Source organism: Sminthopsis crassicaudata, chromosome 1 (genome assembly GCF_048593235.1).
Source record: "Sminthopsis crassicaudata isolate SCR6 chromosome 1, ASM4859323v1, whole genome shotgun sequence".
In the NCBI taxonomy this organism is placed as follows: Eukaryota; Metazoa; Chordata; class Mammalia; order Dasyuromorphia; family Dasyuridae; genus Sminthopsis; species Sminthopsis crassicaudata.
In genome coordinates this window covers 500,017,205-500,044,072 of record NC_133617.1, presented here as the reverse complement: position 1 = coordinate 500,044,072, position 26,868 = coordinate 500,017,205, and the positions used below count along the sequence as shown (strand labels likewise).

Genomic DNA, 26,868 nt, shown 5'->3' with positions numbered 1-26,868 from the left:
GCCCTTTCCTGGCTCTTTTTCTCCTTCAGTAAGTACATCATGTTCTTCTTTCCTCTTCCACCTTCTTCCCCAACAGTAGATTTCTGCCAATGCTTTATCCTCAGCCCTCTGATCTTTCTTTTATTCCTCCCATTTCCATGGTTTCAATTATCACTTCTTTGTAAATGACTTCATAGACCAAGTTACATTTGGTTTGGAGCTAGATTTATTTCTTTTTCTACTACTTTTATATCTTCCACAGTGCCTAACCTAAAACTAAATACTTCTTTTTCAGTTATGTCTGACTCTTCATAACTTAATTGAGGTTTTCTTGGCAAATATTATGAAAGTGATTTGCCATTTTCTTCTTCAGGTAATTTTACAGATGAGGATACTGAAGTAAATAGGGTTAACTGATTTGCCCAGGGTCACACAGCTAGTAAGTATCTGAGACTTGGTTTGAACTCAGATCTTCCTAATTCTGGGTCCCTTGCTTTATCCACTGGGACACCTATCTACCCAATACATACCTAATAGTCAGTGAAATACTGATGGATTTTTTCTGGCTCAAATAAATTACTTGCCTTATTTCCAGCCTTATCTAGCAAAGCTATCAGGTCTGTGATTGGGACTAAAAGAACTTTACAGAAAAATTAGGTGACCAATGAGTGCTAAAAACAAAACTTTTTATTTGGCATGTTCAATGTAAGGTCCAAAAGAAGAGACTATATGGCTTAAAATTCAGGAGTGGGGAGCCTTTTTTTCTGCCCAAGGGCCATTTGGATGTTTATAATAATATTCATAACTCATACAAAATTATCAACTTATAGAACTTAAGAAGTGGAAGATACCTAGTTTTCAACTCATCATCATCTCCAGTTATTGATTATGCAAATGATTTCATGAGTCTTATACGGTTTGAGTGCCAGATGTTCTCCACTTCTGCTTAAATGCAGACACCCAAAGAAGCAGGAGACAAGGACAGTAAATGAGAGTTAATAGGTGGTTAGAGGCTTGATACACCTCCAAAATAAGGCAATGCATCAAACACTAGGACTTATTAGTCCTTGTTAGAAATTAGGGCAAATTTATTAATATAAACTCCCTTGCTCTTCACTTCTTGAAGTCAGGACTAAAAGTATGATTGGGAGGAGTCAGATTAGAGTTACAATCAGGGATGTTGCCAGGGAGCCACAGATGTGCTGATTTTCCAGGACATCACAAGAAGAGGGAGTTTATGATGTTCTAAAGCATGCCAAACTCAGAGAGAAACAGGGGCTGTTAATGGTATATAAACATACCTGCTGGTTACATATTGATTTCATTTTAAAGCATAATGTTACCTATATCTTAATTATATTATTATTTGTTTTGTTAAATATTTTCCAGTTACATTTAATCTGGTTCCAGCTGCACTTGCTTCCAGTCAAATACTCCAGCTGAATATTTGACATCTCTAGTCCAAAATATCTGGATGGATCCTTAAGTTCTGGGGTCAGGGAAGCTTGCTTAACATGGGTAACAGCAATTTTCTGAACTTCAGGATAATGGCAGCTCTAGTTTAGGGTAGTTTGGGTATTTTAATAGTAGGGTAGGATCCTACTTGGGTGGGTTTTACTGGTTTGTCACCTCTGAAGTAAAAGGCAGGGTAACAACATTCTCCTCCTAGGGAACTAAGTATAGGCAACTCTATAGAGAACTAATTATAGCCTGCTGTAGGAAAGGAAGAGAAAGCGGAAAAGCATGTATATAAAGTCTACTTACTATGTGGCAGGTATTTTACCAATATTATCTCATTTTATCTTCCTAAGAATCCTTCAAAGTAATTGCTGTTATTATTCCCATTTTACAATTAGGGAAAGTGAGGTAAATAATAATCAAGTGATTTGCCTAAGGTCACATAGCTAATAAAAATCTGAAGCTGAATTTGAATTGAAGTCTTTCTGATTCCAAGTTCAGCACTCTAATCATTATACCACCTAACTGTCTCAAGTGGAATAGAAGATTCGTCTTAGGCGGAATTCCAAAATAAGGAAAGGAAAGAATATCAGTTAGTAGGGGAGAAACATAGCCAGAGAAGAGAAAACATGTTGGACAAGAAAAGAGTAGAGCATAGAAAATAGTGTTATTTCAAAAGTGAAGTGTTATTTTATTATAACACTCTGTGATGAATCACTCTGATTGTTGAGTGTTAAAAATACGTAGATATAACTCAGTCCTTTTGGAAGAACAATGATTTAATTGGTCTAGATCTCCCTCTAACAAAGATTACAGCCCCTCTGTGTCTTAGTGTTTTCACAAATTGTTGAGACCAAAATATTCATTGTCCCAGTGATCAGTCTTTTGGTGGTAAACATCCCAGAATTACAGACTGAAGTTCTTCTAATTTAGCTAGGCTATTTCTGAGTCAACAATCCATTTGGGGACTCCCTTTTTCAAATCCTTTGCCACTTGATAGAGTGTTATGCCACAGTTCTCAGTTTCCATAATTAACTTGACCCAGTCCTGACTCAGTTTCTCTGATTCTCAAAGCTCAGTCCTGCAAAACCTCCCCTCCCTCTTTATTAGAATATTTGATAAGGATAAAAGATCTTATGTTTTAGAATATCAGAATGCCTCTCCTCATCCCAACCTACCAGAATGTCAGATACCATCTTATCAAGATGCCTCTCCCCATGTCCAGGTGCCTCCCCCCATGACTCCCCAGACCCTGTCAGAACTGGATTGTCAGGGTCCTGTTCCGGCTCTCAGCACCCTGACTCCGCCCCCTCCTCAGTCTACCCCCCTGAGTCTGAGCCATGTGTGTGTATGTGTATGTATATATATATATATATATATATATATATATATATATATATATATATATATATATATATATATGTCATTGAGAACTCTCATTGTTTGCTGGATTCTTGGAGACGATAGTCTCATTCAGCCTTGGGACCAAACCATGGATCCATTCGATCCCTGTACATCTCTCCCTTTAAATAAATTATTAAGTACTCTCTAATCTCTATCTTGCCTCAGTTTCTCTGGCATTACAGTAGAATCTCCCATAGTTTAAGTATTATCACTGTAATCTTTGAGAACAAATACTCACTTCTGTGTCACTATGAGGTAAGATTTTTTTTCCTATTTGATTTCTAATAAAATGAACAATAAAAATGTGTTTGGAGGGAATTTACCAACAGAGCAGGAACTCAAACATGCCCCACTGACTTCTCATTTTTAATTCAGGAAGTAACAAGATCAAGAAAATGCATCTAGTATCCATGAGCTTTGAGAGATTCTGTCAATCAGCTTTGCATGTTAATGCAGAACCAGGATTGATCATAAGAGAATACAAGTTTATAATATGAAAGATCTAGTTTGCATCAAAAAACTGACAACAATCTAGTTGGTCTGATCAGTCTTCCAGGAAGTTCACCAATGCTCCCGGGCTTGATGCAATACATGTCATTCACAAAAGAAGTATTTAGAAGACTTCACTGCCATAGAGAATCTTTCAACTTGAACCCTATACTTGAAACCTATACTCTAATGGAGAATACTTTTAATGAATGTCCCAATTTTTTTACTTCACATTTTGATCAGAACTTTGTTTAACAAGGTTATCAGTAATAAGATCCAAGGTTTTATTATATGTGTTTTATATATTTCCCTCCTTGCAATGTCATGAATTGATCCTTTAATGTCCTCACAATTGAATTGACTAAAAAGCTTAGATCAATTTGTGTGTACTTGATCTAATTTAGCTGCATTTCCTGTCTTTTTTTTTACTTAGTGCATTCACTATCTTCCCTATAAGAACATGGTGGTTTATGATATTAAAGAATTCAAATGTGGTAATTGTACTACCTATGGTGATGAAGACAAAAAAAGCTATTCTAGCAATCTTTGCAAATCATTGTTTTGGAGGGCTGAGGTAATTGGGGTTAAGTGACTTGTCCAGGGTCACACAGCTAGGAAGTGTTAAAGTGTCTGAGGCTGGATATGAACTCAGTACCTCCTGACTTTTGGACTGGTGCTCCATCCACTGCACCAACTAGATGCCCCATCTTTGCAAATTTTTTTCTGACTTTTTCTTCTGTTTATTTTCCTTCTGTTTTCAACTATTTAAGCATATCATCTTTTGGAAGAACATTGCTTAATTGGTGTTGTTGCCACACTTTTTAAAGAAATGCTACCACTTTTTTCAGCTTTTCTCTCCTTTTTTTAAAGTAATTATGCCCATAGTTTTTTTTAATAATTTTTCAATGAGATTTTGTAAAACAAAACAAAATATTTTCCATATTTTAAATTTTTTTACCTTTCTTTTTCCTCTATCATTCAATGGGTCATCAAAAAAGGGTAAAAAGTTAACAAAACTAATCAATACATCTAATATATATATATATGTGTTATATTACATATATGTACTCATATATATATATCTGTGTATATATATATCTGAGTATATATATATATATATATATATATATATATATATATATATATATATATATATATATGAATGAAATATATAATGTTCCATACTCCCTAGTACCCCCTTATCCACAAAAAATTGTATTCATTCATATCTGACTGAACATATTTGGAATTTTCTTGGTAAAAATACTAGTGGTTTTGCTATTTCTTTCTCTAGATCATTTTACAGATGAGGGAACTGAGGCTATAGGGTTAGGATTCTTATCCAGTGTTACACAAATACTATATTTCTGAAACTAGATTTTAACCTGGGTCATCCTGACTAGACCCAGCATTCTAACTATAGAGCCTCCAAGCTTTCCTGAAAGACACTGGAATAGTTGCCATTTCTTTCTCCAGCTCATTTTATAGATAAAGAAACTGAGGCAAACAGGGTTAAGTGATTTGCCTAGGGTCATATAGCCCGTTTTGTCTAAGGAACTCAGGAAGATGATTCTTCCTGACTCCAGGTGGTACACTCTATCTACTGTATCTCTTCGCTGCTTCTAAAGAAATAAAGCAGGTACATCTTATCATCTCTTCCCTGGGAACAAGCTTGGTCATTATAATTATATGAAGTTCAGTTTCATAGTTTTTATTTTTGGTTGTTCTTTCAAGTTAGTTTGCTGTTATTATTGTGTAAATTGTTTTCCTGCTTCTGTTTATTTAACTCTTAAGCAATTCATATAGATTTTTCCATGCTTATCAGAATTATAAATTTTTTTGGTTTCTTAAATAATATTTCATTGTCTTTATTACATCAAGTTTTTATTTTGTTCATTCCTCAAATAATAGACATGCTTTCCCTCCCTTTTCTTTAATCATAAAAAATATACTGTTATGAATATTTTGATATAAGAAGGACATTTCTGATTTTTAACCTCATTTTAGTATGTGTTTAGCTGTGAGATTTGGGGGCAAAGGGTATGCTACTTTAGTCATTTAAAAAACATAATTCTAAATTCATTTCCAGGATGGTTGAACTAATTCACAGCTCTACCAATAGTTTTTTAATGCCTATTCTTCTACAATCCTTTGATATAAATATTTACATATGTTTTCATCTCTGCCAATTTTCTGACTTAAAAGGTGCAAAATTCTTTTTATTTCCACCTTTTTCTAATTATTAGTGATTTGGAACAAGTTTTCATGTGATTGTTAAGCATTTGTTAGTTTTTTTTAGTTCAGTTTGAGTTTATCCTTTGATTACTTATCTATTGGGGAATGGCTTTTAGTCTTATAAATTATTTGCCTGTATATTTTTGATAAGAGACTCATCAGAGATATTTGAAGAAATTATTTTTCCCTAGTCAGCCAGCTTCTTATTATCCTAGTTGAGTTATTTTGTTTTGCCATAATATCTTACAGATACATTTATATTCTCAATTGAATTTGCCATTGGTTAACCTTTCTTTTCTCTTGAAAAGAAAGACATTTTTTGATTAAAGAACTTTTTAGATTCTTTTCATCTCCTTGTTCTGGTAATTGATTAGCATTTGTTAAACTTGTATAGGAAATTATTTTAAGGTATATTTATATTCCTACTTCCATCCATTATCCATTTTCTATATATTTTTTGACTGTTACAATCCATGAAACAAGGACTGGAATCACCTGGACAATAAAATTTTTCACAGTTTTCCCGTTCATCCCCATACCTTCTAAAATAACTTAGGACAAAAACTTTTTTATTGACTAATTTTAACTTTTAACAAAGCTTATCATACAAGATAATTGTCCAGTCAGCAGGTTAGAGAGTCAGATATAAGGTGGTATATTTATATAACTCTTTCTGATGTACTTTTCACTTATCATATTATTTTTTTTTTGCCCATCATATGCTAAGCAGAAAATCCATCACATCTACCAAGTAGTATTTTTTCCATTGAGGAAAAACAAAAAAATATTAAATTGTTAAATTATTTGCCTGAGATGGACCAGAAAATTATTGCTATTTTTAAAAATTATTGATAATACCCTAGTATTGATTTGTTGTTTTATAATTTCCTAATTTAAAACCACATCATAATTGAAGAATTTTAGGGCATGTGGAGTGATATAGAAGGAATACTTAAAGTCAGAAAACACCTGGTTTTGAATCCTGATTGAGAAATTTTGTTAGTTGGATAACCATCATTTAATGTATCTAAGCCTCAGTTTCTTCATTGTAAAATGGGAATAATCATAAATGAATACCTATGTAACAGGAATTTTTTTTAAGGAAAGTAGTGTGTAAACCTTAATGTGATATATAAAGGTGAGTTATTATTTATTTTTCATTCTCTTTTCCCAGAATCATGAATGGAGAGAATTATTATTGATTCAATGGTCAATATCCATATGATCTTAAAATAGATATTTCTGTAGAATCTCTAGAAAATAAATTTCTGTTCTTTCTTTTCAGAAAATTTTAGGTCAGTGTGCATGCTGCAGTGCTATTAATATATTCCCATGACTATTAATTAAGTGATGATACCTAGTGCTTTCTCATAATAGGAATGTCCCCTTGAGATGACAAGATACACTCCTTTCGGGAAGCATCTTGTGAGATCTATTTTCAGCCACATCTTCAAGCAACAGAATTAGGTTATATTTGGTATATAAGGGAGATGCTTTAAGAGCATAGAAGTTTTTTGTTTATTTGTTTATTTTTGCCAGTATTTGCCATATATATATATATATTTTTTTTTTAACTGAGGGATTTAGCTAGAGAGAATAGATTTACCAGAGACAATGGAATCATTGGCATGCATGCTAGAAATCATCACTTGTGCCATTCTCATTTTTGTCAGCATTGTGGGAAATTCTTGCTTATTTTTTTCTACAAGGAGATGTATCAGTGGACCTTTACAACCATCCTTCCTGCTTATTTTCAATCTTGTATTTGTTCATCTCCTGAAAAACTTGGTTGTGAATATCATGAAAATTGTTTATTCCTCTGGTGATATGTTGGACTCAGTCAGCTGCAAAATTCTCCGATTCACAGAGACTCTGACCACTCAGCTTGCTATCTGGTTCATGTTCCTATTTGCCGTACTTTACCATCGTAAGCTGTACCACATTGTCCATCCTCCAAGTGAGACTCCGAACTCGAACCATCAGAAGGGGTATTTAAAAGCAGTTTCCATCATTTGGATCACTGGATTTGGAATTTGTATTCCAATTTTAGCTTTCACTGAAAAACCCCAACAACTGAATGCAACCAATGGAACAGGGTTGCTGTGTACAAAGGGGCTTGACATAGTTTGTGAGATTGATTTTGGAAACCAACAAGTAGAATATTATTATGAGAAAATATTTTTAGTCCTTATTGATCTTCTTCCTTTGACCATCTTAGTTTTTGTTTGCTTTTGGATTGTTTTCCTGCTTTGGGAGCAAAGGAAACTAACATATGGTGGCATTTGGATGGGAGATGATCCTTTAGAGATTGAAATCTTTCGAGGAGCTAAAGTCAGTATTTTGTTGACATTACTGATTACCCCTCTGTGGATTTCCCACTTTGTTTTTATTTGTTTCTTTAAAAACTTGAAATCCTATCATTTTATTCCAGCTCTGCTCACAACTCTGTCTTCAGGTTTTTCTGTTGTTAGTCCATATATTCTTATGTTGGTTAATTACAAAGTGAACTTGGACGTCTTCTGCTGTAGGAAAAAAGAAAAATCTACTATACAACCTACAAATATTCTTTCTTGTCCATATGCATAATGGCAGAATTCACATTACTTTTAGCTTTGGTAACATAAGAACCTTCTTAATTTAGGAGAAGAACAAATCTCCCAGCAATCCTTGTCAGTGGACAGAAAAATTCCTTCAGGTTAGGAAAACAAAACACCTCATAGCTAAAATAAGTATCCCAAGAAAACTATGAAGGAGAGAAGGTATGGATAACAATAACTTTGCAATAAGTCTGGAGAAAGAATGGGGGAGGACTTATTAAGGGCCTACTATTTGCCAGGAACTGAGCTATGCTCTAATTGATTAAAAATGTGCTAAATTAAAAAGATAATACTAATTGTGCAAAAAAAAATACATTTCTTGTTTGATTTCTAAGTTATTAACTCAAGAAATGATTGTTATAGAAAAGTTAAACTATCCCTACATAAAAGTAATCTTAGAATTATCAGAAATTCAGTGATAAAAATCATAATCATTACACTTATTGAACATCTGCTATATGTAAGATACTTTGCAAGAGAATAATAATAGATTTAATGCTAGAGATGATACTCATTTTCTGTGAGTTGTAACTATTCTTTTGGCTATGTGACAGTAATAATTTGTTTGTTTTTCCCTATTACTTTTCTTGAAATGTCTCAACATATATGTAAGAAATAAATTAATAACACAATCTCTTGGGTTTTTTACTGACCAAAATCATATTCCACTTAAATTTGAAGCAGTGTTTATTCATCTTATTTAACTATTAGCCCTCTTAGTAATTAACAATGCTGAATAATAATTGGAATAAAGAATTTTAAATTAGAATTTGCTAAGTTGTAGTTTATAATTTCTAAAAATGATTTTTCTCTATTAAATATTTAGTTGTCAGAGATTTTTAATCTCTTACCTATCAGTGCTCTTCACATTATGTAATTGTTCCTTAAAACCAATGTAATGAATTTTCAAATTTTTTTCTTATTTTGGTTAATTCGTGAATTTTAAAGATTCAGCATTGATTATTTAGATTAAAAATAGTAATACATTATTTTCATGCCAAGATTTATTTCCAGTGAAGTACATCATTGACTATAGTTTCAATTGACGAATAAACATTTATTAAGTGTTTATCTTGTTCCTTTGTCTACTGACAATAACCAGAACATGTTCAGCAATATATATAATCTCTCCTTGCATTCCCCTCCTCTTTTTTCCCCTTTCTTTTCCATTCTTCTACTCCTCTCCCTTATCCTATGAGAAGGTTAACAAGCATATTTTCAGAGCTTTTCTAGAATAGTGAATAAAGATCTCAAATTGTTTATTAGTTACAGAAAATATTTGACTTGCTGGAGTAAAATTCAGCTTCAAGACAGATCTCCCTTACATGTTAAGATTATGTAAGATTCCTTAATACATGCAAACAGATAATTTTGTACAATGATGTTCTTATTATTGCTATTAGCAAAGGAATAAAAGATGTTATTCAAAAAAGGTATGTGTTCATGTTGTACTAAAAAAAGTCCAGTTGAAAAGTAAAATTTCTTATAAATGATGTTCTTCAGATGCTTCTGTTTGTAGCTATTTTGCTGATCATCTATCTATGACATTATTTATGTGATTCTGGATCAGTCACTTAATATTGTAGTGCTCTAAGAAACTGTCTAAAATTATACATTTCAGAGAGTCTTATCTTACAGGATTTGGACCTCGAAAGTCACATGGGAAGAGACAAAGAAATAAGCTATATTTATTGACAAAATTATTATCTTTAATTGGTGGTACTGTTTTTATACTTCTTCCACCAATTCAGATGAAGAACTGTAGACTCTGTCTGACTGTATCTTATATGTAATCAGTATGTAGGAGAGACAGGAAATGGCTCTATGCCTTCCTTACTGAAGCAGATTTCCAGACCTGGAATATATAAAGGATATATTGAAAAATTGAGAAAATGGAAGAAGAAAGACCAATTTTCAATTTAATTCAATAAATATTTATTAAGTGTCTACTATGTGCAAAATTACTATGATATTACCCAAGAGAGGGATTCACAGTTAATATAATAATCCCTTCTGTAATAAACTTATATGGGTAGCTAGAATCTGATCTAGGATTGATGACAGTGGGAGTGGAGAGAATTAGTAAATAAAAGAAATATTTCAAAGGAAGACTTGGTAGCACTTGACAGATTATTGAATGTTGTAGGAAAAGATAACATCAAATTTTTGAGCATTTAATAATTGGGAAAAGGTGGTATAAATTACTAAATAGATAAGAGAGGAGAAGAGATCAGGTTTTGATATGGAAAAAGACTTTAGTTTTGAACATGTTGAATTTTAGGTGTCAGGACACCTTGATAGAAATGACCAATAGGAAAATGAACTTCATATGAAGTTAAGAGGATATATTTTCAGTAAAAATAGGAGTATATTGGCAGGATTTGTTGTGGGGATTTTCCCCCTACACAGTTATTCATATTCACCATTTAGGTTGTTTTTAATCCATTGTAACACTTGTAAATATTTTTAATTGAGTATATAACTAATTCATATGAAATTTTAAGACTTTGTAACTCTTAATATCAGCTCTAAATGTTGGGATCTGTTACATACACTACAGTTCAATTAAAGGATGTTTCCAAGTTGAGGTTTCCTCTGTGGGGGGAAAAACACTCCAGTTGTTCAAACATCCAATCTGGATCTCATTAGCAAGTAGGGCCTCTGAAGATCTCTGCAGCTGTGAGGTGCAAAGAACCAAAGAATTTTCAAGGTAACCAGTGCCTGAATTCTGTAGGGCTTTGAAGGTCAAAGACAACACCTTATACTGTATAGTGAATAAAACAGGCAGACTTCAGAACATCTGAAGTTTCTGGGTGGTCTTCATGGGAAATTCTAAGTGAGTCCACAGAGGTAGTTTAGTCTGAAGAGTACCAGGCATGGATTGTGAGCAATGAGTTAATATCTGGGGGGGGAGGGTGGAGAAGAAAAGGTTACCATCTTTTTTATTTAGGGTAATGATAAAAGTTGACTAGGAGATGATCTGTACTTACATCAGTGTCTCATCCTCACAAATAATCAGCTGTGCTTGAATGAAGAAATCAATAGGCCTGGGACATATTTTTAAGAATCTTCCCTTACTTGTCACAAATCTTCTTTACTAATGGCCAAAGAAAGCAAACATATACATTAAATATTCTTTGTAATATTTAGTGTAAAACAGGACCATTCCAGGTGGGCCAAGAATGTGAAATGAAAAAGTTAGCCAGTTCCCAGACTATTCTGTATTTCTTTCCAGAAAACAGTGCAAGACACTATTGGCTGAAGCTCATGCTTAATTTTCCCATTCCTGTAAATTTATTGTTTCCTTTTTGTTTCCCCAGACATTTTTGTTATAAAATAGTCTATGAGTTGGACTTTTAATTGCATCTTGCGTATCATCTAACTCTTTGAACATATTGTTTATTCATTTAAAATTGACAAGTTATACTGTAGAAAGTCTGTTTCCTGAGGATATGAAAACCAAGCATTCCTTCCACATTTTGCCTCAGGATTTCTTTTCATATTATTATTGGTTCCTTTTCCATTGCTCTTCCCATATTTCATTACTAGATTATTACTTTTTTTGCCAGTCTATCATAATGTTTTTCTATCTACCTTTGTTTCAACTTTCTCATATTTCTTAATCCTCATCCTGCTGATCCATTAAGGTATAGTGTGCTCTTTTAAAACTCAGCTGATTCTAGCATATTACTACTGATGAGATTGGGATGATGACCAAGGTAACTTTAGACACAACAAGATCTGTCATGACTAGAGACTCTAACATCAGTAACTACGTAATGAATCTGTGCCATTGGTGACCATAGGAACAAAGTGAAAATGCTTGGCACAGCCCTTGATGTGAACTGGAAAGACAACATGTCCCCCAAGATATTTGTTGCATAAAAGGTTGGTCAAGAGCATAACTTTTGTATGTGAAGGACAATTTGAAACATAACAATTATTTTTATTTCTCAAGTGATTTGCTGAATACATTTAGAACAGAATGTAGAATTTTAAAATAGCTATTTGAATGAGAAAGATGGAGACAGAGACATAGGGAAAGAGAAAGAGAAGAGAAGAGAGACGGAGAGAGAGGAGAGAGAAATTTGATTAGAGCTCATGTTTGTGACCTTTTTCAATTTGGTAAGGGATTTGCAAATATTTATTATACTGCTAAAAAGAATGTGGTCAGACAGCCTTTACAAACTTTCATTAAGATTATTACAGTTGTTGAGAGAAAGGTGCTGTGTAAAAACTATTATATTTTTGGGTACTGAATATGACAGCTGATATTTTACATTGAACTCAAATTTCGTTCTTTGCTTGGAGAAACTAAATGGTAATGATCAATTTTGAGCAATGCCTTAGAAATAGTATGTCTGTTTGAAACTATAGTTCGAGACTAAAAAATTCTGACATTAAATGAGAGGAAAATTATAAGGTAGCTTCAGTGAAGTAGTCTGGGCTATTGGAAATAGCCATGAATGTTTGGCATTGGACAGGAATCTACTTCTGAAATCAGTACTTATTTTCTTTGTGATCAGACCCAGTTTATGGAACCATAATGCTTGGAAATTTCCCTTTCTGTAAAATGTAAACAGGCTGCTCTACCTGCTTCATGGATTGATAAGGAATATGCAAATGCTTTTAAAAACTAAAGTCCTGTGGAATACAAGACAATTCTTATGTTTGCTTTCAGAGTGTTACAGTTAAAAGATTTTCTCAAACTGTTTTTCTCTTTTATTTCGAGTCTGTGTGTGCCTTGGCTCATTAACAACTGACATTCTTGCTCTAGCTATCATTATTAGAGCTCCAAGACTAGGCTTATAGTTTCTGCCATGAGTCCAAACACTTGAATTAAGAAGTGAAAGAAACGTAATTCAACATTTAGAATGATTTGCTTCCTTGCCAACATAGCTACTGGCCAACTAGAGACAGCATTTTATATATTGAATCTTCATTTTTTCCACACACTTTTACCAGTTTATGATGGATTTGAATTCATTTTTATTGAATAAAATATCTTAGAAAAGCCTTCAAAAATGAATATTCTACCTATCTCCTTCTCAGAACAGATAGCTATTCAGCATGTGAGTTACTGAGCACACACTGATTGCTGTTTCCCATGTTTTGTGGATTAAAGACATTTGGAAAAAGTTGCAATATTAATAAAGTTACCTCCTCCTCAAAAATTTATGTTCATTTAACAAATATGACTGACTTTTAATTGTTGTGCTATTACATATAATAGTAAATGCAGCAGTCGTTTTTTTTCAGTGATAACAAAGAAACATGAGTCCTCGGTATAATTCCATTCCCCTTTCTAAAGTGAGGGGAAGGAAGACATTTTTTTTTATTTCTGTGGAGGAGTACATGTGAAGATTGGCTACAAAACAATGAGATTTTTAGGAGCCAACATACCAGAATTTACATAATTAAAGGAGTACTGTCATCAAAAGTCATCACCTTGGGAAGTTATGCACATTTTACAGTGTTGTGAACCTTTGTGAGCATCTTTTTTGGAATTGTCTGGAGAGCCACTTTATAAGCTATTCACACCTCATTTTTTGACAATAAACACTTTCACTCAGCTTGACCATTCATTTTATTCTCCAGACTTTTCTTTGAAGGAACTTCCAAAAACCAAAGCTACCCTTCTTAAAGGATAAACATTTGCCACAATTGAATACATTAAAATAAGGCACTATAAGGTCTAAAGATGGTTCCCTGAGTTGGTAGAGACACTCACAGCTGAAAAGATGCTTGATGTAATCTATCTAGGACTTTGGAATGTAGCAAATCCTTAAAAAGCACTAGAAAATGCCATATCTAGTTGACATTTCTTTTCCTAGTTCATCTGGCCATGTGGAGCACTGTGAAACTTAAATTTTTTGGTAACATTTCAATGAATGCTTCAGATGAATGGGACTAAGTTGTAAAAGTTTCTCAGCATTATGGTCATGCTCTACTAGCTGTACCTGGGTTCTCTTTTCATTCCCTCTCCATTTACCTTTCCCTTTCCATTTCCCCTCCTGTTTTACCCATCTTGTGCATATTCTCTATAGAAGCTTATAGAACCAAATGATGGGAACATGAATCCCTCATGTCCTTTTCTCTCATTTATAAACATTTTGTCCCCATAAAAAGAGTTGGACATGACTAAATGAATGACTGAACAACATGAGGCAGGTACATAAAACATTTATTCATAGAATGTGGAAGTGGAAGTGACTTGAAAGATCACTGAGTAAAACTTTAAGTTGTTCTTCATTTTGTGTCATGTCCTGTCAGAAATGCCCGTCATGTCCTATTTTTAAATTTTCCCTTTAAATCTACTTATGGGCCATCCCATGGCTGTTGCCTTCTTTTGGGTCAGTCTGCCAAAGCATTCTGCTTCCTGGTGTCTTTTCCTTTTCCTTTCCTCTTCCTCTATAGCTTGTGTGTATCTCTCCTTACTCCACTATGCTTCCCAACCCAACTTCTCCACCTTACAAGCAACTAACTCTTTTGGGGTGCTAAGTCCCTTTCAGGATTTAGCCTACCAGCTAAGGGCATGCCCCAACCTCATGGGGTGCTCTCTTCCTACTAGATAATTGTGAATTATACTTCAAAAATTGTCTTTCATGTGTTTTCCCACTCTATTTCATATTTACTATTCCTAATATCTATTATATCCCTTCATTTCATCTATAACTTATTCCTCTAAATAAATCTACCTTTTGAACAAAGAGAATGGCCATTGTGAATTCTTCACAAGATTGAACCCCAACTTTTGGTACCAAACCCCACATCATAGACCACATCAATCAGTTCTGTGGTGCCAGGCTTTTCTTATATTCTCTCATAGTCATACATTAAGTGGGGAAATCTATATGGACCTTTGTTGGCAAAGTGATATTTCTACTTTTTAACAGGATAACTAAATTTGCCGTAGCTTTCCTGCCAAGAAACTTCATGGCTGCAGTTTTTGTCTGCAGTGATTTTTGATCCAAGAATATAAAATCTGACATTTCCTCCATTTTTCTCATTTTTTCTAGGAAATGATAGGACAAGTTGACAAGATGTTAGGGATTTTTTGTTTGCTTGTTTTGTTTTTTAATATTAAATTTCAAGCCATCTTTTATACTCTTCTATTTCACTCTCATCAAGAGGCTTCTTAATTCCTCTTCATTTTCTACCATCGAGTAGTACCATCTTCACATCTGAGATGGTTAATTTTTCTCCCAGTAACCTTAATTATGGCTTTTCATTCATCTAGCTTCACATTTTGCATTAAGTACTTTGCATAAAAGTTAAATAAGGTGACAGTTCTGTCATACTTCTTTTTCAATCTTATGCCAATCACTTGTTTCATGTTTTGTTCTGTTTTTTTTTTTCCTCTTGGCTGGCATATAAGTTCCTCAGGAAATAAGATGATTTGATACTCTAATCTTTTTGAGGATTTGCCACATTTTGTTAAGCTCTCCACAGTCAAAAGACTTTAGTGTTGTCAGTGAAGCAGAAGTAAATATTTTACTTTCTCCTTAATCCAGTGAATTTTGGCAATTTGGTCTCTATTCCTCTGACTTTTTGAAAATTAACCTGTGCTCCTATAACTCTTGGTTCATATACTGCTAAAACCTAGCTTATAAAATCTCGAGTATAAACTTACTGGCATATGAAATGAATGCAGTTATTCAGTTAATTGAAGTTTCTTCGGCAATGCCCTTCTTTAGGTCTGGGACTTGAACTGATACTTTCCAATCTAGTGACCTCTGTTAATTTTTGTATTACTATGATGTTGAATGGTATACCTTGAATTAGAATAGCTATCATTTTGACATTTTGGATTGTAGTTGACCTTTCCTCTATAATGTATTAGACTCCTAAGCTGAAGAGTTCTTCTTCCAATGTCATGTTTTATCATTTTATTACTGTTCATGGGAATTTCTTGGCAAACTAGAATGGTTTGTCCTTTCCTTCTTCAATGAATAACCTTTTAGTAGAAACCTCCACCATGATCTGTTTGGTCCCTACATACCTTAGCTCATTGTTTTATGGAGCTACATAAGCCCCTACATTGTGACAAGGCAATGATCCAAGAGAGAGCCTGATACATGTTAATTACCTCAGACATGCTTATTGATTGATGGTAGCCAATTTGTCCCAAATACAATAATGTTCCATTTCCTCTCTGAACTTCACCAATTTGTCACAGTTAAATTTTATTGCATAGTTATAAATGTGAAAATAAATCACAGGTGTGAATAGCAGTTAATAATGTAACTTTTTAGAAACTGATAGTATGGAAATAATAGCTAAACCAATTGAGAGAAAGTTTAAGAAAAACTTGAATCTTATACAAATCCTTTTTGTGGTAATGCAATTGATATTCCTAAACTCTTGATTGTTTAATTTTTTTTCTTTTCGTTGTGACACTGTAGCCTAGTGTAAATAGATATATGAGGTATATTGATAAAATGAGAATATTAGTATAACTAAAAGATAGCATATGTCAGAGTTAGCTTTTCCATTTTCATGCTTCATCCCCAGTTAAGTACTTTGTTGATGGATGAAGAATCTTTGTTGATTAGTGAAGCTCATAAGGCTTTCAATTTAAAATAATTATGTTGTGGCAGAGAGAACATGAACACATTATTAAAGAGACCTAGCTCTGATTCTTATCATTCTGAGTAGTGTTCCAGTTCACATCTGGTATGGATAATAATATAGAAAAGATGAGAAGGGCAGGATCATCAATAACCTGAATATTTTGAATTGGGGAGCCTAACTTCATTATTGAAGATCACATACACTTGTAGAGCCCTGATTCTTCCTACTATCTTTTGATGTTATTCATCCATAAATCCTTTGAAAAGAATGGTTGAAAGCATTAGATAATACAAAGAGAGAAATATGAAAGGAAGAATTATTTTCAGAATAACTTTGACGTCTCAAAGAATAATTGAGGTTTATTTCCAGGAATATCAGAAGAGTAAATTCAGAAGTAGAAATAAAAGTATAACATCAATTTTTATTTATTCATGAAAAAGCTCACTTCTTTGTTTAATATGCTATATAAAATACTTTAGTGCCCTCTAACCTTGTGGTATTAGTGGCATTGTCAATGTATTATCCAGAGTAGGAGAATATGATCTTATATTATCAAGTCAATATATACCATAGATTTTTAAAATAATATTGAATTGGAATAATTTTGTACTAGCTGTCTACATAGAACAAAGAAAGTCTGGGATGTCTCAGATTTATTAATGTTGATATAATAACCATTTTGAACAGTTTGTACTACATATGCATGTTGGTACATATTTTCTTTTCTTTTTTTCTTTCCCACAGAAAAGTTCTGGGAACTTGAAAGAATAATAATAAATGTTAATGGCTTAAATTATTTGCTCCAGAATATATTTTGATATTCAAATAAAGAACAATTCATGAATTCAACTTTGTATATGTTTTGCACTTCTTTATTAACATTTTTAAAAGATGTTTTACCTTTTAAAGTATAATGTTATTTAAGAAAGCAAAACTTATTTAACATGTATTGGTCAACCTTCCATCTGGGGTGGGGGAAGGAGGGGAAAAATTAGAACAAAAGGTTTGGCAATTGTCAATGTTGTAAAATTACCCATGCATATATCTGCTAAATAAAAACTATTAATTAAAAAAAAATGAAAAGAGAGAACTTTCCACCAATGAAAAGGAAAAAAAAAGAAAGCAAAACTTTATTTTGAGTTATAGCTCTCTCGGAAAATAATGCTCAATATCAGGTTTTACTTTTATAAATCATTGTTTTAACATTGCTGACCTAATCTTAATGGTTCTACTTTGATGATGAATGATTCATTTCTTCTCATGAGCAATGTGCTTCTGAATAACAAAGTTTAACCTTGTTTACATAGATGAGAATAGGAGTCATGAAATTCTTTCAAATAATGGAGTTAGAGTATATGAGAGTTTAAAATGGGTTTAAAATGAAAATGGCATATATGAGGAAATGAAAGTCTATTTTAGATAACTCTTTCACATATAAATACATACAAGAATGCTGCCACCAGAGACATAATTTGGTAACAGGGTACCACTGCTTCTGATAATGTGTGATAAGTGCTAGAAAAATGAATTAGGAGATTATGTATTTTATCTTGAGAGATTTAGGAGACAACCTTAGGCAACTCTAAGGGAGAGTCTAATTGAGGATATTGGCTTTATTAGTTTACTTGGCAAAATCAGTCTCTCAGCAACAAAACTGTTAGAAAAAGAAAATTCTAAAAACCCAAAATTTAGGATATATAGATATCTTTTCAGTAGTAGGTTTTCCCTTAAATTAAAAAAAAATAATTGATATCTTTTTGGTTTTGCATGACCTATATTTCTTACTATATTCTTCTACCTTACCAAGACATCCTTCATAACAAAGGACACAAAAAGTATTACCCACAACTGTTGTATTAGAGAGCTGAATTTGTTTGAGGACTTTTCCCCCTCTCAATAGAAAGGACTGAGTGCTGAAGATCATGACTGCCTCTGACCAGGGTACTCTGAGGCATTACAGTCAATTCTGATAAAACATGACACATGCATTCCCCTAAAGCACCTAGCTATGCACAATTTCACAATAAAAACTACAGAACTTATGGGGAAAATGATTTTGGGGGCATTAGGTAAAAAATTTCATCAGTGGCACAATTTTCAAAAAGATAGGAACCTAATAAAAAAGATAGCCAGTTCTCTACATAGTAAATGGTTAAGAAACATGCTTCAGACTGCACAAACAAGTTAGTCATATCACAATTCCAAGAGATTGAAAGCCACAGTGGAATGGCACAGACTAGCCTTCCTCTGCTCATAGTTCTTATTGCATCAGAAGATAAATGATACATATAATACTTTCCCTTGACAAAAGACCTGAAGTTTACTTTTGGAAGTGAGCCTAAAACGGTTGCAGCTTTTGAGTTACTTTGAAGTGGTACAATTTTCTACATTCTTACTATTTCTTGTGAAAGCAAACGAGATTTGCATTGAACTCACACAATGTTCCCTAATGTATCAGTCACATAAGAACAAATTCATACTTTCTAAACATAGGCTACAGCAGAAATGATTGTACTTTCCCTCTGATCACTTCCCTAATTCCCTTCTTCAGTCATGGAAAGGTGGAGACCTTGTGTAATCTCAAGCACCTCTATTCTAAGAAAATCCTCACTGCTACAGATAAGCTCGTGATTTTATTTAGTAGAAGCCAATGGTAGTAGAGGCCCTTTTCCCTCACCACCCTTCCCCTAATATTTTGGGAATGTTTATTAATTCAGATTTTTTTATTAAAGCTTTTTTATTTACAAAACATAAGTATGGTAATTTTTCAACATTGACCCTTGCAAAGCCTTCTGTTCCAAATTATCCTCTCCTCCTCACCCCCCCCCCCAGATGGCAGGTAGTCTAAAACATGTTAAATGTGTTAAAATATGTTAAATACAATATATGTACACATATTTATACAGTTGTCTTGCTGCACAAGAAAAATCAGATCAAGAAGGAAGAAAAAACTGGGAAAGGAAACAAAATGCAAGCAAACAATAACAAAAAGAGTGAAAATGCTATGTTGTGGTCCACACTCAGCTCCCACAGTCCTCTCTCTGTGTGAGATGGCTCTCTTCAGCACTGAACAATTGGAATTGATCTGAATCATCTCGTTGTTGAAGAGATCCCGGTACATCAGATTAATTCAGATTAAAAAAAATAATTAAAAACCTTTTGAGTCCCAGGGCACCTGAGTCTACTCCCCAGGCTGGAAAAGAAGATTCCTAGCCAGTTAAATTCTCTGTAGTCAAATAAACCACTTGCAGCCATACATTTTATAACAAAGACTCTTACTCAAAACACAATTCAAATGATATATTTGTCTATGAGAACTATAATTAAAGAACAGGCAAGTAAGTTGTGCCCAGCTCATAACACAGTGCCCAGAATATGGTAGGTACTTGATAAATGTTTATTGATTGAGTAAAATAAATAAATTTCAAAGGAGCAGAGAAATGCATAACAGTAAATAAGTTTAACTACTTGCATATGACATTAAAACAAATAGAAGCAGAGAGATCAGAAAGAAATTCACAAAATTTGGTCACTTTCTCCTAGATTTTCTTAGCAGAAAAAAAAAGACAGGGTAAGAAAACATTGCTGGAACATTTCTTCTACAGAAGGTCCTCCATTTGTTGCTTCTGCTCATCTGAAGTTTCCTCTATTAACTCCAAAATGTGTGATAAATCCCATCTTTTTTTTTTTTGGAATTGAAAGAATGTTTCAGAGACTATGAATAACATTTCCCAGAAAGCACATACATTTAATTACTAGAGATATTTTCCTGCCTGTAAATCTATGGTCTACAAAAGAAAGAAGAAAAAAACATTAGTTTAGAAAAAATAATGAACATATCAGCCAAGTCTGATAATATAACCATTCTTGAATATCTCTGTAAAGAAAGGAGGGAGGTTTATTTTCTCACCTCTTTTTGTGGTCATGTTAGGTAACTTTAATTATCTGGTGAAATTTTTGTTTGTTTGTTTTTAATGGAAGAACATATGATTATTAGTTCATCTGCATATACACACATGCATATACACATATGTGTATATCTATTACTTAGGTCCCCTTGTGAGTTATCACTAAACAATTGTAAAGTGAACTGCTTTTCATAATTTTCACAGAATTCCTGGGATGGATATTTAGCTCCCAATTTTCCAATCTGATACAGATTAAGAAGTGAGGGGGGCCCTGAGTATGGAAGGCAAAGCCAGAGACTAAAAAATGACTCCTTGCTGCTTGTTTTTGAAATCATAAAAGCTTAATAAGTAACAAAATATGCCTTTAAGGGATTGTGGAATTGAAATTTTTTGTTGTTTCATGGAGGTTGGATTTGTTTCTTGAAGTTAGGTGACTAACTTTTTTCTTTTGTCTTCTTGTCTGTTCTCTTTTAAAACAGGTATCTCTAAGCATTCTAAACTACCCAAAATGTTTATAGTGGAATAATGGAAGCTCCTGAATACCTTGATTTGGATGAAATTGATTTTAGTGATGAGATATCTGTAAGTATAATCAGTTTATCAAACAATATTTTTGTAATATATGCATTACAAATTTTTCAAATATGATCTTCTGGGTGTTGGATATAAATATTTTTAGAATCATAGAATTTTAGATTTGGAGGGACTTTATAGTTAATCCAGTTGAAACTCATCCACTGCCAGAATCTAATTTTCACTATCTCAGAAAAAGGGCATTCAGTCTTCCCCACATGCTTTTTTAAAATGAATTTTATTCACATCTTCTATTTTTACATCAATCCTATTCCCCAATGTATCCTTTCATCCCCTCTTTCACAGAAAGTCATCCTTTACAATAAAATATAAAAAAAGTTCAGAAAAATTAAGGACCATATCAAAAGTCTGATGTTATATGTAATGTTCCACATCTCTAGTGCCAGGAATAGGGGGAGGAAATAATTGGAGGAAGATGCCTTTTATATCTCTTCCTTGGGGGTCAACCTTTACCACTATAATTTTACAATCTTTAGCTTCTATTGTTTTATTGCTGTTCCTCCCATTTATATTTTCTTCATCCTTGTGTATATTATTTTCCTATCTCTGCTGACTTTACTTTAAATCAATTCATATAAGTCTTCTCATGCTTTTCTGCATTCATTCTATTTATTATATCATACAATACAGTAATAATACAGAATAGTATCACAATTTGCTAAGCCATTTTCCATTTGAGGAGAATTTTTCAGGCCTTTCCTACATAAAAAGTGTTTCTATAAATAGTTTGTGGTATATGGGGACTTTTTTTGGTTATTGTCTCCTGACAGAGGTGATAAGCCTTAGTGTCCAAAATTTAAAAAAAAAAAAAAAACCCAAGATAAATCACTCCATAAGAAAAAGAAAATTGATTCTCCTCCTTTCTTCCACTTTGCTCCACCCCCCACATTTACCTAGACATCTGTCCAAGATATATATGTACAGATAGATTGTCAATATGCCTACTCTACCTTTTTCTACAACCCATCACATTCTTTGAAATGTTGAATTTTTTAATTTCAAGGTTCATTATTTTTAATCTGACATTAAATTTCATAATGAAATCAGTCAAAACCTTTAAAAAAATCTTTATTTCAAACAGTGATTTTATTACCAACTGGTATCCTATAGTAAATTCTCTTAAGGAGGACTTTGGTTCCTAAGATATGCTGTCTCCTTTTAGGAATTTAAGTCAGCAAATAATGCCTTAATTTCAGTGACTAAAACACTATGTGAGGTGGTAGGAATACTGAGATAAGAATGGAATAATCTCTACTTTTATGGAGTTTACAGTCAACTAGGAAGATTATAATATTTTGATACATAAAAATACAAAGTACATATGAAGTAAAAGAAGATTAATTTCAAGAGACAAGGAAAACTCTTTTGGCTCAGTTAAAAAACAATGCAACCATTTAAAGAAATTTCAGACTTCTCTGTTTAGTCTGACTTACTGTTGGCAAAAGAATGTGATGTTTGTTAACCTGTTTATCAACTCAGAATTGGTCCTTAAGGTCTGGATTCAGCATAAAAAGTAGCTGTAAAATTGACCACCATCATTCTTAACTGTGGTTAAGAATTTTATGGGAAAAAAGACCGAAGTAACTTCTAATACTTTAAAATGATCCCCTCTAAATCTGAGCTGAAGCAAACGAATGCATCTGTTTTTCTGGTTACATAGGGAACAATCAGTCACCAAAATTGAAAAATGAAAAGGGTTTCAACTTATGGATTCACTGCTATAGAAATAAAAGTAATTTCCCATTAGACATGCCTTTATTTTTAGGTCTTCATAATCCTCCATCTCTGACAAGACTAAGCTTTTTTACTAGTTAAGTGTTGTCTTAGGGAAAGAAAATGCACATTTCATTTGAAAAATATGTTCAGGAAGGAAGACACGCTGGTCTAAAGCTTGTCTCTTGCTTTCCAGCCCTAATCCTTTTTGCACATGGTCTCAACCTAGCTTGTAATTTATATTCTTTCCTTCTGGTCATGAGTCCATTTCTTGTTTTAATTACAGTATACGTTGTATAATGGTGCACAACAACTATAAAATTATTATTTTTCACCTACTGAGACAAAACACAGAAGGTTATAGAAGAGTTGACAGTCCTTCAAATTCCAAAACAATCCATTTCCTTCTCCCTGCCAAATGAACTGTTTTAAGTATATATTACTGGACTTCTGCCAGCCCAAAGGGCAGAACATTGTGCGACAACCCTGCAGATTCATTCTGGGGAGAGGAAGATATACACAGACATAAAAGTCTATGTGGCTAAAAATAATTTTTCAAATTTTAATGTATTTCCTTCAAAGCTGTATTTCAAATTAATTCAATATATATTCATTCTTCTTAGGAGTACTATTTACTTTATAGTTACTAACTTGGCTTTGATGTGTGCCTTTTGTATTGTAGATCAGAAAGTCAAGATGTTGTTTTTATAACATAAATAGTATTGTAAACAAGATTGATTGTCTTGGGCAAGGTCAATAATATCAAAAACAGGAACTGTGTTTTAATATTATTGTGACTGATTTTAGAGGTCAATATGGTATAAATAAAATACCTTGGCAGTAGAAGATCAGAAGTTCAATAACTGATAACAGATTGTGTAATATTAGGAAAATTTTCTGATTTCTCTTTTCTTCAGCTGTCTCATCTCTATTGTGGAGGTCATAATCCCTACCGAATAAGAAAATCATAAATTCAAGTGAAAGAATATTTCAAAAGGTTTAAAATACCGAACCATGCTAATTTTCATTTTATGTTACTTACTATGACAGTTTGATAAGAACTGCCAATTTCCTCAATTATGTGGTTTATTTGGTGATTCAGAGAAGTGTCTACTGAACGAGGGAACTAGATATTGTTCCCATCAGAAATCGAAGAGGAACACCAGGTTACTGATGCATAGGTAGAAGTCTGTGCGCCAGACCATACTCATCCTGGGTGAAACATCCTGGGTCAAGATTTTATTTACACATAAGACCACAGCAGCAACCTAGATTGTGAGATGGAACCCATGACCTGAAAAATTTTATAAACCTGGTTTTATCTGGAAATTTTAGTACAATTTGATACCTATGACACTACAATAAAAAAACTTATTCAGCACCCACTTTTTGGTGAGGCAATTGGGGTTAAGTAACTTGCCCAGCGTCACACAGCTAGGAAGTCTTTATGTGTCTGAGACCAGATTTGAATTCAGTTCCTCCTAACTACAGGGCTGCTGCTCTATGTACTATGCTACCTAGTCAGCACCCACCTTTTTAAAGAAATTGCTCCATGTTTAAAATGCTTAGCAAACCAATAATACCAATATTAGTGATAAATGCACAAAATTTATCACCTTAGCAACAGATCCTATATGCAGTGAATACATAGAAAATAAACAATAAACAAATATGCCAATTGTTATCAATGTAAGAACAAACTCAAAATAATGAAAAATAATATCAATAGATTTGGGGGGGATTTCTTCAATTAGCAAATAACCATAACTATGCAAGAATCATGCAATAAATCAAAACACTTGATGCAGCTTATATCTTCATCAACAAACTGTATTAATAGCATCTAGGAAAACATTTTGTATTTCCATGATAAGTGGATCAGTTAGGGAAGGAAGAATTGTCCCTCTGAAAATAAGAACCATACCAAAATAATTTTAAAATAAAATAGAAAAAGCGGAACTTTAATGTTATCAAAACTATAATGTAAAGAATAACCAGAAAGTATTTTAATTATCTTGAAAATGAGAATGAAATGGAATATGTTTTCAAAAAAGAGCTGGCCTAAAAACTGCTCAAAGTAGAGAAAACTAACTAAAGTAACTAAAATAAAATTTCCAGAGGTGAGCATAGATATTAGGGAGAAGGAAATGCTTAATAAAACATAAAGCAAGACAAAAAGTTAAAACAGATTTTGAATTGTCAAGATAAATGACAGAAAATAAAAACAAAGTTATTTCTAAAATGAGCTTCTGAAACATAAAGGTACAACAAAAGTGGAAATATAGATTTTTTTCTTTCAGCTAGTATCAATAAAATCTGGAATAGAAATTAATGAAGTGAATGAAAAAGAATTTATTGATCACATAGTATATATAAACACTATGTTACGCTCTGGGAATATAAACAGAATAATAAGATGATCTATGCTTTCAGTAGTTCACATTCTAATAGACAACAACCTATATAGTTTTCAGCCTCAAGTCAGGTAAAGAAGTTCAGTGGTTTTTAGGGTCCAGTGGCAAGTCATATTCTTTAGTGTCATCCCCATGAATAAAACCATATCAGTTTTTGAGGTTTCATTTTGGTTCAAAATTCAAAACGGTTAACAAGAATTCCAATCAAATAAAGAGAATAATATTTTCAAAAATAATAATTATAATTTTAGCAGCATGAAAAGTAAGTTGATTTCTTTTTAAATATTCAAAAGAAATTCTCCAAATATAACTTCAGAACCTCCCACATGTAACTGTATTAAAGATAATGTAGCAAGTAGTGATACATGTAATAAGCTGGAGTGAGGTTCCATGGGTGAACAAAGCCTTTGTAGATAGAGAATAGAAATGATGGATACAGCTGTATATTGGCTGGGAGAACTCAGCTAGTAAGTGTCCTCTTACAACATTGTAATTAAACTACCTCAGTTCAAATATCTCAGACTAAACTAGCAGCACTGAGTCTTAGTATCCCTATGATCAATATTCACACTGCTTACCCCAAGGAAGGTTATTCTTTTAAGAAGCTCAAATTAGTTGAGAGTTTTTACTTATTGGTTTAGTTTATGTCTCTCTTTTGGAAATTCAAAGACTTTTCCTTTCTTCTCCCCCATCTACTCCTTTTAAAAGGGACCCAGCCTCATTAATGGCAAAAGGAGCTCCCTCTCTCAATCATTGTGCGTTCCTTTCATTAATTACATCAGGCAAGGACTGTCAACTGCCAGCCTTTTGACTGCTGCCAACTTTTCCTTTTTTAATATGTAAAGCAATAGCAATGGCATCAGAACTGAAAGAATTATAGTCAAGGTGACAAACATTTGGTTGCTTTTTTGTTGGCAGCCTGGGAAGGACAGATGGCGTTTCTCTTCCTGTTTCTTTCTTCCTATTTTTAGGCAAGAAGAGAACCTGGAAGAGATTTCCTTACAATTAGAAATGATATAATTTTTCTTCTAAAATCTTTTAGTTGGGGGGATTAAAAAAGGGATGTGAAAATACCCCATCTAGCACTCCCATCCATTTTCAGTAGGAGGGTAGAAAGATTGCTACTCAGCGTTAATCACTATCACCTGGAGTACTAGCCCACCAGTTTAGCAGAGAAGGGGGCAGAGAGCCAAGTAAAGAATGTAGAAGTTCATAAAGAAGATTTGTGGGGAAGGAGAACATTAAAAATATCTAGGTCTTTAAGATAAATTAAGAATTGCTCCTACAGAATAGTCAAATATTTAGTAGGCATGTCTTTGATTTCATTTTAAGGCTAAGTATTTTTTAAATTAAGAAACATACCAGATATAATTTTGTAATCTTGTTATACATTTTCTACTTCATTAATTTAGTCAGTTGGCTTTCTATAGCTGCAGATTTTGTACCAGTTTCTTTACAATACTCAGGGTTTTGTTTTGTGTTTTTTACACATGCAAACACACA

The 26,868-nt window shown here is 33.1% G+C and overlaps 1 protein-coding gene across 2 annotated transcripts in view; it reads left to right on the top strand.

Annotated features, from left to right (window-relative positions):
- Nucleotides 1-26,868, top strand: part of SNCAIP (synuclein alpha interacting protein) — a 213,240-nt gene that overhangs the window by 71,944 nt on the left and 114,428 nt on the right. For both annotated transcript variants that reach the window (XM_074281510.1, XM_074281511.1), the window contains exon 2: nt 21,124-21,226. In XM_074281510.1, the coding sequence (XP_074137611.1) occupies nt 21,170-21,226 (57 nt within the window). In that variant the 5' untranslated portion in view covers nt 21,124-21,169. The remainder of the gene's footprint in view (nt 1-21,123; nt 21,227-26,868) is intronic.